The sequence below is a fragment of the Podarcis melisellensis genome (assembly GCF_964234715.1).
Source record: "Podarcis melisellensis genome assembly, chromosome: 3".
NCBI classification, from domain to species: domain Eukaryota; kingdom Metazoa; phylum Chordata; class Lepidosauria; order Squamata; family Lacertidae; genus Podarcis; species Podarcis melisellensis.
The window spans coordinates 4,847,116-4,861,807 of NC_138530.1; the positions used below are offsets into that span (position 1 = coordinate 4,847,116).

Below are 14,692 nucleotides of genomic sequence, written 5' to 3' on the forward strand. Positions count from 1 at the left end.
TAGATCTGGCGTCCCAGATGCCTGAGCCACTGCCATTTTTATCTCTCTTTGCATCCCTGTTTCCCTTCTCAGTCTTTTCTGCAGCCCAATAAAGTAGCTGACGTCAGGTGACATATAGAGAGTGAGAACCCCTATGGAGCTGGTCTTCCAGCACAGCTAATATAACGGCCCTACCAGTGTTAGAAATTGAGATACGAAAGCCAGGAATTAAATGGCACCTTAAACCTAGGTCGGGGTGGCGCAATGGAGCGTCTGTTGTTGTTGTTTAGTCGTTTAGTCGTGTCCGAAACTTCCTGACCCCATGGACCAGAATGGAGCGTCTAGGCACGCTTTTTTAATAACAAGAATACAAAGCTGAAAATGAATGAAATGCAGCTAAAATATTACGCTCATTTTTCACATGGTCTAGTCCTCCTCCCCATATTCTTATGATAATATTTTTTTCTAGTCTTCAGAGAGTGGCTGGAATTGGGGAGGCAGGAAAAGGTCCTCCTTTTCTTCCAGCAGTAGCAGTTTTAATATGAAATCTTAGGCTCAGTACAGCACTCAGAGCTCAGAAACTGCTTGCATTATTGAAATTCCCTGTCGCAAAACACGCCTGGAACAATGGGAGTTTCGAACCCTGGGCCCTACCACTGAGCTCTTTGTCTGCTGCAGCCTTTATGAATTTATTACCACGTGCGTGCTAGTCAGGCTGCACTGAATGTTCCTGAATTTTGACATTCACGTTAAAATTGTCATGTTTGACGTAAGCAAGCAACTTGCCAAAGAAATACTGTATTTTTCCGTGTATAAGACTAGGTTTCCCCCCTAAAAAATAATGTCAAAAATTTAGGGGTGTCTTATACACGGATACATCTTCCCCCATTTTCTTAAATCGGAGTCCCCCAAAATAGGGGGCGTCTTATACATATTACGCTCATATTCCGTCTTATAGATGGAAAAATACGGTACTTACCTTGCCAAGCCCTTCTGCTGATTCAGTACTCTTTGGTTATCTGACAGTGGCTTCCTCTCAGCACATCTTTGCCTGTTGCTGCCCTCATTTGCCCTCATTTGCCCTCTGGCTGTGAATTCGTTTGCAGGCATCATTGGTGCCATAATTTAACGACACACACTGTAGGGTATCATTACATCGGAGCAATGCAATGTCATGAATGAAATTGCATGCGTTGCCAGAGCCAACTTCAGGTTAACAGCAGTGAGAGCAAAGAACTTGAGGACAGTGAGAGCAAGTAAGTTGGCAACAGCCATGGAGAAAAAAGTCTGTCAAAGCATCACAACTTTTGTTTGCAACAGATATCAAACCTACCTCCTGAAAATGGGAGGTAACTTTTCACACAAATGAAAGAGAGCCTGAAACTTGATAAGCTACTTGTAGTGATCAGGTGGGATTGCTATGAGGAATTATAACAAATATAGAGTAAGTCACCTGTGTCAGCAATGAAAGCATTGTGTTGACTGGGTTTAAACTATTTTGATATGATTCTTGATCAATCCACACCTCTGCATCTCTGTTCCATTTCTCTTTCTTCACAAGTCACGTACCCACTTAGACAGGCAGGCGTCTTGAGTCATCAAAGACAGTGGGCAGTTTCTTTGCTGCAGCTTTTCTGATATGTTAATCTTAGGGCCAGGAAACAGGTTTCACATAAAAGTGATCATGATCGCTGTCCTCCTGGCCATCCTTCTTATCATGTGTATTGATTGTTTATGACCTCCAGGGTTCTTGAATGCACTCTTTTGTAGTTTTCATTCATTTACCCCAAAAGTATGCATGCTTAACTAGTGTTTGTAGTTTGACTTTGTCCCCACGTGGGGTTTGTTGAAATGCTCAGAAGAAATCTGATTGGTTCTTCCGAACACTTTGTAAAAAGCTCTTTTGTGAATAAAACGACCTGGGCCAGGGGCTGGAGAGAGAGATTATTATACGCACCCTTCCCAGAGTCTTGCTGGTTCAAGCCTCTGTGTGTATTCTTATTAATCAGAGTTCAATCCTTCCTTTACTTTGAGAACGCCTCACTACTTCAGCCCAGCCTTCCTCACGCCATGAACTGTGGAGCAGAACAGAGGTTCTGGCTCAGTTTTCTTTGTGGTCCAACATCTTGGCTGCTACAGCGAAATGTTCGCCAGCTGGCTTTTCTGGGATCGCCTTGCAAGGCCCCTGCTTGAGGAATCCATCGCAATGCACTGCAAATGCTCCTCTCAAACCACCTGAAACAGTGATGTGGTAAAATTGCGAGCAAATTAGAAACCCCTATCCTATCCCCATATTTATATTGCCGTTTTAATTTATTGGCGAGGCAGATGCCCATTCTTTTGGGGTGGCCTTTTGTGATTAATACTTTGGCTTCTTCTTCTTCTTTTTCGTTTCGTTGAAGGGAGGACTGGCCATACCGAAGCCGTGCGAGTGGTATTCCAGCCAGAAACCATCAGCTTTGAGAAACTGCTCAAGGTCTTCTGGGAGAATCATGACCCGACACAAGGTAGAGTGATGAGCGAGCCAGTATTTAATTATCTTACTAATTACAGCTGGGATAATTAGTGTTCGAGCTGCTAGGAAGAGATGAACCTTGAAATCACACCGCAGCTTGAGAGTATGATTGCCGGCATTTATTGATGGGGTGGGGAAGAATGAGGAGCAGGAAGCACGCAAGGCAGCCTTCCCCCCCCAAACCCCCCACAGATGCCTGCCTGCGAAAATTCCCACAGAGAGAGAGGAGAGAACAGAACAGAGAACAAGACAATAGACATTCCTTTCACCTTTGATTATTACAGTTTCTTCCTTAATGCGATCTTTTGTCTTTCAAATTAAAGGCCTCTTTGCAGTTGATGATTTCACTCAGGCACAGAGCTTTATCCTCTGTGAATTTGGTGCGGTTTTTTCATCTTTCCAGAATTACAGGTATCTCTTACGATTAGAGAAAAATGAGCGAGAGGTTGCAGGGCTTGCTGATCGGAGACCATTAGCACCAGTGCGGTAGATAATTGTCTTAGCCAGGTACACTGGTTTGATAGCTCCTCCTTGGAAGTATCTGCAGGCTGAAAGCAGTACAGTGGTACCTCTGGTTGCGAACGGGATCTGTTCCAGAGGTGAAACCCGGAAGTAACCTGTTCCGTTACTTCCGGGTAGCTGCGGGACGCAACTTGAAAATGCGCAACCTGAAGCAAACGTAACATGAGGTATAACTGTACAGTCATACCTCGGGTTGAAGTAGCTTTGGGATAAGTATTTTCGGGTTGCTACCATTTTTTTCGCCCTATAGGACATACTTTTCCCCCTCCAAAAATGAAGGGGAAATGTGTGTGCGTCTTATGGGGTGAATACAGGCTTTCGTTGAAGCCTGGAGAGCGAGAGGGGTCGGTATGCACCGACCCCTCTCGCTCTCCAGGCTTCAGGAAGCTATCCGCAAGCCATGGGAGAGCTGCGCGACTTTGCACGCCCCAGGTTTCGGGCTTCGCGCAGCTCTCCGCTAGCTGTGGGAGGGTGCAGGCAGCTCTCTGCAAGCCGTGGGAGAGCTGTGCAAAAAAACTAGGTGCGCCCTATGGGCCAGTGCGCCCTATGGGGCGAAAAGTACGGTATTTTAGATTTTGAAGAAACTCAAGAACAGGGCTGAAACACTCCCATGGTCTAGATGTTACTGCTGATGTTAAAGTCTGAAGCACCTTGCTGACTGGGACTGCTGGAAGATGCAGTCGAAAACATTTGGAAGGTAGCAGGTTGGGGGGATGATCCAAGATTCCCCACTTTCCTCCTATTGCCCTGTCTGTTGCTACTTTTTAAGCTTGCCCAGCCCTTTCCCTTCCCTCTGGTTGGCTAGTGGAGTAGCTCAGCTGCATTGAGCATGCTGGGCATTGTATGCCATTTTGGTGAGCCTCCAACCATATTTTTCTTCCAGCATGGGATGCAACTCTGACTCCTGTTACCTATGCTGTCTCCGTAGGGTTTTATATCCTCCTCCACCATGGATGTGGCTTGGGAGGGAGGCAGTGGTGGGATATGTGACTCATAGCTCATTGACAGCTTTCAAAAGGACCTTATGAATCCTGTAATCAGACCTCAGCAGCAACTGAATATTAAACTATGCTGCACAGCAAGCCAAGCTTGTGAAACCAGTTTATTGCTCTGGTTGCTACCTCTGAGTCACCTGATGAGGTGGAGGACTCAGGGAATTCCCTTTTCTTTTTCTCAAGAGACCAACCTGCTCCATTCTCTCAGTTTGTATCAGATTTTCATTACTGCATCCCATTTTGCCTAAAGGGCCTGTTCGTTTGTCACCGAGCGGGGAAGCCTGAGCTGTTTATAGATGCACAAGGAATCTATCATCTGCAAATAATTAAAATTAGTCACTAGAAATTACATTGTTTTTTCTAATGAACAGATGTGTCTTCTTAGAGGAGTGGAAGAACAGCTGTACCCATATAGAATGTGAAAGGAGGCCTAAGCCACCATTCTGCATTCTGCTATGAGTCTGCTATTTCATTTTGACATGTTAAAAATGAGGAGGAAGTCAACCAGCTACAAATCCACATAACAGTAACACCGTCTAACCCACATTTTATCAGCTTCTCCCATTAGAATATTACAGGAACTTTGTTCAGGCAGGCTTAAAATGGTGATTGCATTACAAAGACATGCTTGAGTCTAGTTTAAGGTGGTGTCTGAGCAATGGAGCAGAGATGCACATTGTGCTCAGATTTCCGGTTTGGTGATGAGATGAAGAGAGGCAAAGTAGAGTGTGCCCAGGCAGGTGAGACTATATATGGCAACACCCCTGGCAGAGCACATTGAGAGTTTCTCACAGAGTTCTCTCTAGCAAATTTACAGGAAAACTCTTTGAGCTTCAACTTCCATCACAAGCCTTTCTTAGCAAACAATGAACCATTGGTTTGACTGCCCTTTGAATATCCCACCCTTCGGGCTCCTGGACTGGCAAGTGACTCCATAGTACAAGCAGGGGCTAACAAACTTTTTCAGTAGGGGGCCGGTCCGCTGTCCCTCAGACCTTGTGGGGGGCCAGACTATATTTGGGGGGGGGGTTGGTAAAGGGTAAAGGTAAAGGGACCCCTGACCATTAGGTCCAGTCATGACTGACTCTGGGGTTGTGGCGCTCATCTTGCTTTACTGGCCGAGGGAGCCGGCATACAGCTTCCGGGTCATGTGGCCAGCATGACTAAGCCGCTTCTGGCGAACCAGAGCAGCGCATGAAAACGCTGTTTACCTTCCCGCCGGAGCGGTACCTATTTATCTACTTGCACTTTGATGTGCTTTTGAACTGCTAGGTTGGCAGGAGCAGGGACCGAACAACGGGAGCTCACCCCGTCACAGGGATTCGAACCGCCAACCTTCTGATCGGCAAGTCCTAGGCTCTGTGGTTTAACCCAAAGCGCCACCCGCGTCCCATGAACGAATTCTTATGCCCCACAAATAACCCAGAGATTCATTTTAAATAAAAGCACACATTCCACTCATGTAAAAACACCAGGGAGGCCCAACAAATAACCCAGAGGTGCAGTTTAAATAAAGGGATACATTCTACTCATGTAAAAACACACTGATTCCTGGACCACCTGCGGGCCAGATTCAGAAGGCGATTGGGCCGGATCCGGCCCCTGGGCCTTAGTTTGCCTACCCATGGTACAAAGCATAAGGGGCTGCTATTGCCTCTTTACCTCTGCTCCACCTCCAGCTGATGCCTTTGTGAAACCTGAAACGGGCAGTTAAGTTTGGTAAAGCAGAGGCTCTGATTTCCTTGTGGCCTAGAGCTTCACCAAGCAAAGTTGCAGCCGGGAAATTTCCTACTGAGTTCCTCCTTTGGGTGTAGAGCTTCTCCCCTTGCCAAACAAGTGGGACGGCCTCAGTGCCAGCTCATTAACATGCCGTGACCTTCTCTTCAAAAATTTTCCCTTTCCCATTGGCGACTCTCAAGCTCTTTTCGCAGGAATCGTTACAGTGAGTGATGAGATGAGGCCAGGGCGACACGGTACAAATGACTTCTGCTAAATAATCATATGATGAGCTGCAGGAAGGGAGTTTTATTAGTCTTAACTCAGCAGGTATTGATTGTGGGGGGAGGAAAATCACGGATCGATATATCAGAAGACAAGTGACAGCTGCAGAAAACTCTGTAAATCAAAGATACATTTTTACAACCAAAGTAAGAGCTATGAGCTGCCCTTTACAATTTCACTGCACCACGCCAGAGAGCGTTTCAGAGCGTAGCAATTTGTCTCCATTACCACTTGGATCCTTTGAGAATGGAGGGGAAAGGAAAATGGTTCCATTAGGTTCTTGCCTTTCATGAGAGGGGGAGATTGGGAGGGCCGTGTGTGTGACTCTCAAAATGCCATTGCAATCCAAGTTTACACTAGAACTGAATTAAACCTGGTGATTCCACTTTGAAAAGTAACATGGTCAAAGGCCTGGATTATTCATCTAGTTGCTAATCCCACTGCAAGGATTAATTTTGGCTTCTGCCCGATCTGTAGCTTATCAACACCCGGTGAGTTTTTTGTGGCTACAAAATGCTTCTTAGATATGGTAGCCATTGTTGGGTGCATTCAAGGCCGCCTTTGCTTCCTGGCTCAATGACACTGTTGCATTACATTGGAACAGGAGGCTTAGGCAGCTCTGCAACATATTATGGTCTGCATTCTGGTGTGCTCCTGATCCAGTTTGAAGCACGGCATAATCTCAATTCCTGTGCCATATTTCAGCTACTGTGGAGCATTTCTATAACATACTGCTCACCTTTCACAACTTCCGACAGTTTTAGCTGAACAGTTTTTTTCCCCACTTTCAGTTAATTTCACCTGCATGATGCACAGCTGAGAATTAGTGCATCAGGTTTGGCAACTAACATGCAACATGCACATTGAAGACCACTATAATCTTCACCAGAGCAAAACGTATGTAAGCAAAAACCTTGCTTTACTCTGTGGCTCTTCCACCCTAACTCTTGCACAGAGGCAAGTGTGGTTGTGTCTGTGTGTGCCTTTCCCTGTCACCCTGCCCAGCCTTCTGGTGGAAAAGCTGACATACACCCTTTTTCTCGTGACCCTTGTTACCTCTGGCTCAAGGTATGGTTTGCTTTTTAAAAAATCTTTAGAACTTACCTAACGGAGAGCTCACAGCAACTCGGGAATACAGGAAGCATACTGAATCGGACCATTTGATCCATCTAACTCTTTGTCTTATCTGGAGTATTGATGGCAGTGGCTCTCCAAGCTTTCAGAACGGACCTTCTTAGTCCTACCTGGAGATGATGAGGACTGAACCTGAGATATTCTGCCCGTTAAGCAAATGCACCAGCCCTGAGCAGTGCCCTTTCTCTGTGTAACTGGCATGACCCGGGTCTAAGTCAATCAGTTCTAAATTCTGTTGGTTCTGGTGAGAGAATTAAACCCATGCTTAAAATCAGTAGAACAAGTGAATCCTTAGTGTTGGCTGGGTGAGGTGGTCCTTGTTTCAGAGATGCCCACGGTTCAAACTATTTTGCATTTCTTGTTCCTGAAGGTCAGCATGGCAACCCGTTTCCATAGCAGACCAGGCTCCATTAGTATATAGACATTAATTCATATTCAGCCAATTGTAGGGCAGCTGCATGGTGGCTTCTCATAGACTGCCCGCAACTCTAAAGTGCTAGTACAGGCATAGGCAAATGTTTTGGGACTACAACTCCCATCATCCCTGACCACTGGTCCTGTTAGCTAGGGATGATGGGAGTTGTAGTCCCAAAACATCTGAAGGGTCGAGTTTGCCTATGCCTGTGCTAGTACTTACTAGAAAAGCTTTAAATGGCCAGGTTTCTGCACACAGTTTCGGGAGCAAGTCTTTACAGACCAAGCCACCCCTGAAGATCAACAGAGTGGGTCCAGCTTGTGATTTCTTTCGTATGTGGAATGAGGTCAGTGGGGAAGTGGAGCAGGGCTTTTCCATCAGATGCACCACCCCTCTGGGCTCAGATATACCGTATTTTTTGCTCCATAAGGCGCACCTGACCATAATACGCACCTAGGTTTTAGAGGAGGAAAACAAGGGGAAAAAATATTCTGAACGAAACCGTGGATGTATGATTTTTGTGGTTCATGCTGTGGCCACAGACATGTGATTTGACGGTGAGTTTGGGGTAGCCCAATGCAAAAATCCTGAGAATCCATGTGGATCTGTGCTTGGTAACCACGTTTTTGCGCCATTGCAGCCCCAGGCAACACTGGGTGTGTGATGTTTTTGGTGCAGGCTGTAGCCATGGACAAGTCCTGGTTTTCCCAGTAGTGATGTATGGAAGTGAGAGCTGGACCATAAAGAAGGCTGATCGCCAAAGAATTGATGCTTTTGAACTATGGTGCTAGAGGAGACTCTTGAGAGTCCCGTGGACTGCAAGATCAAACGTCTCCATTCTGAAGGAAATCAGCCCTGAGTGCTCACTGAAAGGACAAATCGTGAAGCTGAGGCTCCAATCCTTTGGCCACCTCATGAGAAGAGAAGACTCCCTGGAAAAGACCCTGATTTGGGAAAGATTGAGGGCACAAGGAGAAGGGGGCGACAGAGGACAAGTTGGATAGACAGTGTTCTCGAAGCTACAAACATGAGTCTGACCAAACTGTGGGAGGCAGTGGAAGACAGGAGTGCCTGGCGTGCTTTGGTCCATGGGGTCACGAAGGGTCGGACACGACTAAACGACTAAACAACCATGTAAAAATCCTGAGGATCCATGGGCTTTTACCTCCCCCCTCCCAGGCAGCCTCCTTTATCACTAGTGTCCCTTATCTCCCTCCCCGATTGCTTACCTGTCAGCTGCTTTCTTTCAACACTCCCTTCCCTCATTTGCATTAGTGTCTTTTCCTTAGCTGGAACAGTTTTTTGCTCCTCCTTTTCTTCTAATTTCTCTCCTTATTGTTTTAGTCTTCCTGTCTCCTCTCCTTGCAAGTTCGTTCTTTACCTCCCGCCTCCCAGGCAGTCTCCTTTATTGCTAGCGTCCCTTATCTTGCTCCCGATCGCTTGCAGATCAGTGGCTTTGTTTCTACACCCACTTCCCTCTTTCAAAAAAGGGAACATGATCTGCTTTTCGCCCCTGGGCAATTCAACTCCAGGGACCACGCATTCGCTCCATAAGACGCGCAGACATTTCCCCTTACTTTTTAGGAAGAAAAAGGTGTGTTTTATGGAGCGAAAAATATGGTATGTGGGGATGGTTAAGTGACACCTGAGTTTTGATTTATTTTAGAAGCAGATATGACTTTTCTATGTAGGTGGGAATTTGGTTCTGCATAGTGATATGCAGCGTTTGAAATGCACCTGGTGGATTTTGCAACAGGCTATCAGTCACTTGCGACCAAGTGAAGATGGTCAGGCTCCAGGATGGTGCCTGATGTCTCCACCACCTGGAGGTGCCTGCCTGGAGATCCTTGGATCTGGACGGTTTTCACACATCAGCAACACATCCTGCAAAATTCTACCCATGGTATTTTATCAATCGGAACGAATTTCAGGAACCCAAAAGTTTTATTGAAAAATGTGACTTTCAAACCGCCGGGCCAAAAATGGTAAATAGGCCTTCTGCTTTGGTGCCTGTGATACAAATCTAAGGTTGCTCCAGATTTTTTTATTAAGGCATCACTGGGGGGAGTTAAGGCTTCCAGGTGGAAATATAAGGTGACACATCTCACACCGGCAGCGTAGTGCTTGCCTGGGTAGACATTTTTCCTGACAAAGAAAGGATTATCAGGATCGGTCATTCTACACTATTGTTTCCTAAATTGAATTTCTTGCCTCATTTGTTGCTTATTGAGATTTCCACAGGCAATAGTTGCCAGGGGGAGTTGATAGTAAGCACCAGTGCTGCTTTGAAGAAGAAGAAAAGTTTTTTTTAAAAGGCCACATTGATTGCAGGCAGAGATGAAACAGCGTACAGGGGGGAGGTTCAAAAAGTATCTACATGGTGCTTAGAGAATAACTTGCACCTAAATATTAGTAAGACAAAGGAGATGGTGTTGGACTTCCGGAGGAAGAGAGGGGAACCTGCCCTGTTGTATATCGGGGGGCTGTGTGGAGAGAGTCTTCTCCTTTAAATTCCTGGTAGTTTACCTAATGAAGACCTCACTTGGAAAATCAGCATAACTCAGGTGGTGAGAAAGGCCCAACAGAGACTCCATTTCCTCAGGGTTTTGCGAAAGAATAATGTTAAACAACAACTGATGAACTCCTTTTACCGGTCCACAATAGAAAGTGTCCTTTCATATTGTATCACAGTGTGGTATGCTGGCCTGACAGTCACGGGCAGACAGTCTCTACGAAGGGTGGTGAATACAGCACATGATATCATGGGCTGTCCCTTGAATCCACTGGATGGCATCGCAAGGGATCGATGCCTTAGGAGAGCGAGAAAAATTCTCAGGGATGACTCACACCCCGGCCAGCACCTCTTTAATCTTCTACCCTCGGGCAGGAGATATAGAAGCATAATCAGCCGTACCAACAGGCTAAAAAATGGCTTCTATCCATGGGCTGTTAGGCTGTTGAACGAAAAACAACATAGCAAAATTGACTTGTAAGGTGGTGTGTTGTTTGATAAGAGATTGTTTGGGGGGGAGGGAGGCTCATTTAATTTCATTGTACACAGGTTGTACAATGACAATAAAGGTATTATTATTATTATTATTATTATTATTATTATTATTATTATTATGTTCTCTTGAAAATAAATGGTGCACTTATATGAAACAGCAGCAATAAATGGGGCACTTATACGAAACGTGCATTGCCTCTCAGGGTGGCAAAATCTCCCTCTTCCCCTGGTCTGCCTTTTTTGCAGTCCAGCGGGCAAACTATTCCATTTCACAAGCAATTCCAAACTGTTTGACAACGCAGCACAGCAGTGGCGCAGTCCCAGAGTCATTTAGATAACCATGGGTGCAACACGCGTGGGGTGGCTTGTGTACGAGAGGCAAACACGGTCTGCCCTGTTATGCCACCTTAAGGGATGGTCTCATGCTCACTGCTTCTGCCATTATCCCTTGCCATTTGACTCCTCCCTTACCTGAACTGTTTCCATCAACTGCCATTCTACCTGGCTGCTTTAGAAGTGCCAGAAAGGCTGTCGTCTGTTGACCTGGCCGGGGCCAACTTCACCTTGGCTCTTGCCACCCCCAAACTTCCTTTGTCAGTGGCCACTCCACCTTGACTGACTGTGCGCCAACTCACAGCATAATGCCATCAATTTGGTGTGTGCATCCATACTTTCACTCAGGCTTCTCACAGTGGCATGCAGCCCTCTCTTAATCTTCAGCCCATTTCCCTCCAGTGACAAATGAGCATTAGGCTTCTATTGCCGTAGAGGCAGCACAGGGACCTCCTTCTATTTAAAGCAGAGCAGGATTATAGTGGAAACTTTCCAGCTCCTATAAGGGTGCAGAACCGCCTCCTCCGATAAGCACTCCCCACTCATTAGAGAGTTTCTAAAGGCCTCTTTACAGTTGGGTTCTTTGAGTGATTTTATGATAGCCCCTTCTCGTTTTTTTTAAAAGCAGCCTCTTGACTTCAGTGAATTAAATGACAGCACATATTGCAATCACTCTCTTGATTTCTCTTAATGCCTTACAGCTGTACTTGGCTGCCAGTGATGTCACCAAGCCATAATATGCATTCACTTCTGGTTAAGCAAAAGGCAAATACTTGATAAAAATGTCAACTGTGGGCGTACAACACGCGGAGGGCTTGTTTTTCTAATCCTATGGCAGGACAACATTAACATTAGATTACTTGGTTATATTTTCACCCTCTGGGATGTAGAACTGAGCCACCCACACCTTCCTCTTCTTTTTCTTCTTTAATCTTAGGGATGAGGCAGGGGAATGATTTCGGCACACAGTATCGGTCTGCCATCTACACGTTTTCCCCAGAACAGATGGAGGCTGCTTTGAGATCCAAAGAAGATTACCAAAAGGTAAGGCTGAGTAGAACTTAACAGTGAGGGGGACTTTCAGATCCCCCACAAGCATCCGGCCTTTGGGTGGAAATTCCATCATCAACTTTTTAGCCATCAGGCTGTGCTTTGCTGCAAAGTTTCGCAGAGTTCTAAGTACCAGCGTGAGTTTTCCAGCCTTCCTGGAGACTAGCTCCCTGTTGGGTTTCCTGCCTGGCTATTAGTGCACTCACATGAGAGATCCTTTTGGCCTCACTATCCTTGTTTCATGGTGTCGCACCTAGCAGAAGAGAGAATTCATCACTCTGAACCGTGAACTCCATGCTGATGTTGCCATCGCTCCCTCTTGGAACATCTGGGGTTTGCATGACATTGGTTTATACTGCTGCAGCTTCTTCTTCTGCATTTAAATCTGCCGGCATTATCCTTTTTTTCTTAACGCTTTTGGCAGTCATAGTCAAAAAGAACTCAGCACCAGAGCAATGCTTTTCATATTCCTCCCCCGAGGGAGCCCTTTCCTTATCTGTTTGCTTGCCACTGAGTCTATCCATTTCTCGAGGAACCTGTGTCAGATTCAGAGTCCCATTCAGCAGTGCCCTTGCTGTTTGCACAGAGCACTGGCCAAACCTCTTGGGCTTTACCATTGGTCCATGTCAACCCAAGCCTTCATTAATGATCTTTTCCCGGAGGAACCCCTGATAAGCTTCTAAAGAAGCCTAGAAACAGTTTGAACAATGCACTAGAGAGAGATACTTCAACAGTATGTCAGTTTCCAGCTCTGTAGTCAGACATGGGCTTACATCAAGGAGCTCTTGATTACCAGGAGGTATCTTGGAAGGTTTGGGACGAGGGTGGCGCTGTGGGTTAGACCACAGAGCCTAGGACTTGCCGATCAGAAGGTCGGCGGTTCGAATCCCCGCGACGGGGTGAGCTCCCGTTGCTCGGTCCCTGCTCCTGCCAACCTAGCAGTTTGAAAGCATGTCAAAGTGCAAGTAAATAAATAAGTACCGCTCCGGCAGGAAGGTAAACAGCGTTTCTGTGCGCTGATCTGGTTCGCTAGCAGTGGCTTAGTCATGCTGGCCACATGACCCGGAAGCTGTACACCGGCTCCCTTGGCCAATAAAGCCAGATGAGCGCCACAACCCCAGAGTCGGCCACGACTAGACCTAATGGTCAGGGGTCCCTTTACCTTTATCTTGGAAGGTGGTTGGGAATCGCAGGTAGGGAGAGTGCTGTTGTGCTCAGATCCAGCTTTCGGAAGTCCCATAGGCATCTGGTTGCCTGTTGCGAGAATAGGATACTGAACCAGATGGGCCATTGGCCTGATCCTGCAAGCTCTTCTTAAGGTGTAAAGCCCTCAAGAGTGACTGGCAATTGGTAAGTTGGTCACTTCCTTACATATTAAGCACGCAAAAGCATCATCCTTGCACACCCGAGACCTTCTCCTGCAAAGCATATGCTCTACCTCTGACTTCTCACCTCCAAACATATTGGATTTGCTCTCTTTGTCAGCTGGCAATCATTGAAACTTGGGTTTACAGTGTAGCTTTCCTCCCCAGAGGGCTGTGGGTAGTTCTAGTTATGTTCTTGGCATTCTTGCTCTAAGTGCTGTTATTTGATTTCAGTCCTGGAGAAAGTTGACAGGACTTCATCACCTCCAGAAATTTGCCATGATGAATGCCAAACGGAGAGGGTGAGGATGGGTCGAGGGGGACAGGACAGTGCAGTACCAGACCTATAGATTTAGGATTGCTTGGCACAGATTGTCAGCTGTGTCCTGTGAAGGGTTAAGCAGATTTTAAGCTGGCAGGTTTGACTCCCTTCATTGCTCCCACAAGCTGAGGTTCAGTGTCTGCAGCTCCCCTCCTGGTGTGCTCAGCCTGGAGCTGGCAGTCCTGTCATTGTCTGTCTGTTTTGGGCTGCCAACTTGGATGGATAAGTACTGGCCTGTGTCTGACTGATAGGAGGTCAGACGTGACCGCGCGACCACGCAAGCGTTGGCCCTCTAATCAGGGATGGCAGCCTGATTTGTGAGGGTCTCTATGCCTCTAGCCAGTCCTTTGCTTCCCTTTCCTCCTTACTGATAGGATACCTTTCCACAGGCAAAGGTTTGGGGTGGGGTAGGGGGTTGTACACACGGGTACATTCAACACAGTCGCTCCCTACTTGCAGCTCAAGATGATACAGTCTCAAGAGAGACTGTACCCCATGCATATTTGACTTCCTTAAAGGAGGAGACTGAAGAGGCTTTTGATGAACTGAAAGAGGTGAGGCTGTTCCAAACATACTCACCAGACTCTTTCTCAGTGTCTCTTTATCTCTGGAGTGGTTCATTTTACTACTTATTCCATGTATACCTCATTGTTCTCCTTTTCGCCTTACTCCAGGCTGCTCCCTTGCTTTCTCCCGTGCTAATATTCTTGCATTTTAATTCGGCGGTTCCCCTTTCTTTGCCATTTTTCCTGCTTATCAGCACAGATGTTTCTTGAAAGATCAAGTCAGTGGAATTATTCATAGGAAGTTTAAATGAAACATGTTTATCTGTTCTTGGGACAATATTGTCCTTAATTTAGGTAATGTGTAGTGTCTTCTGGAAAAAAATGAGCCCTATCGGGGCTTCAGTACATATGGAATTGCAGCCTTAGATATTTAATATACAGTATGTTAAATAATCTTTCTGCAATCTCAGTGAATGAAGGGTGCAATTTAGTGTCGTTTAGCTGTAATTTTCAGCGAGCAACTTCCAGGCAAAGAGAGTCAGTTGCAGC

At 46.2% G+C, this 14,692-nt stretch overlaps 1 protein-coding gene across 2 annotated transcripts in view; it reads left to right on the plus strand.

The window, feature by feature from the left end:
• Nucleotides 1–14,692, plus strand: part of MSRA (methionine sulfoxide reductase A) — a 199,987-nt gene that overhangs the window by 120,634 nt on the left and 64,661 nt on the right. For both annotated transcript variants that reach the window (XM_081904414.1, XM_081904415.1), the window contains 2 exons: nt 2,382–2,486; nt 11,839–11,945. In XM_081904414.1, the coding sequence (XP_081760540.1) occupies nt 2,382–2,486; nt 11,839–11,945 (212 nt within the window). The remainder of the gene's footprint in view (nt 1–2,381; nt 2,487–11,838; nt 11,946–14,692) is intronic.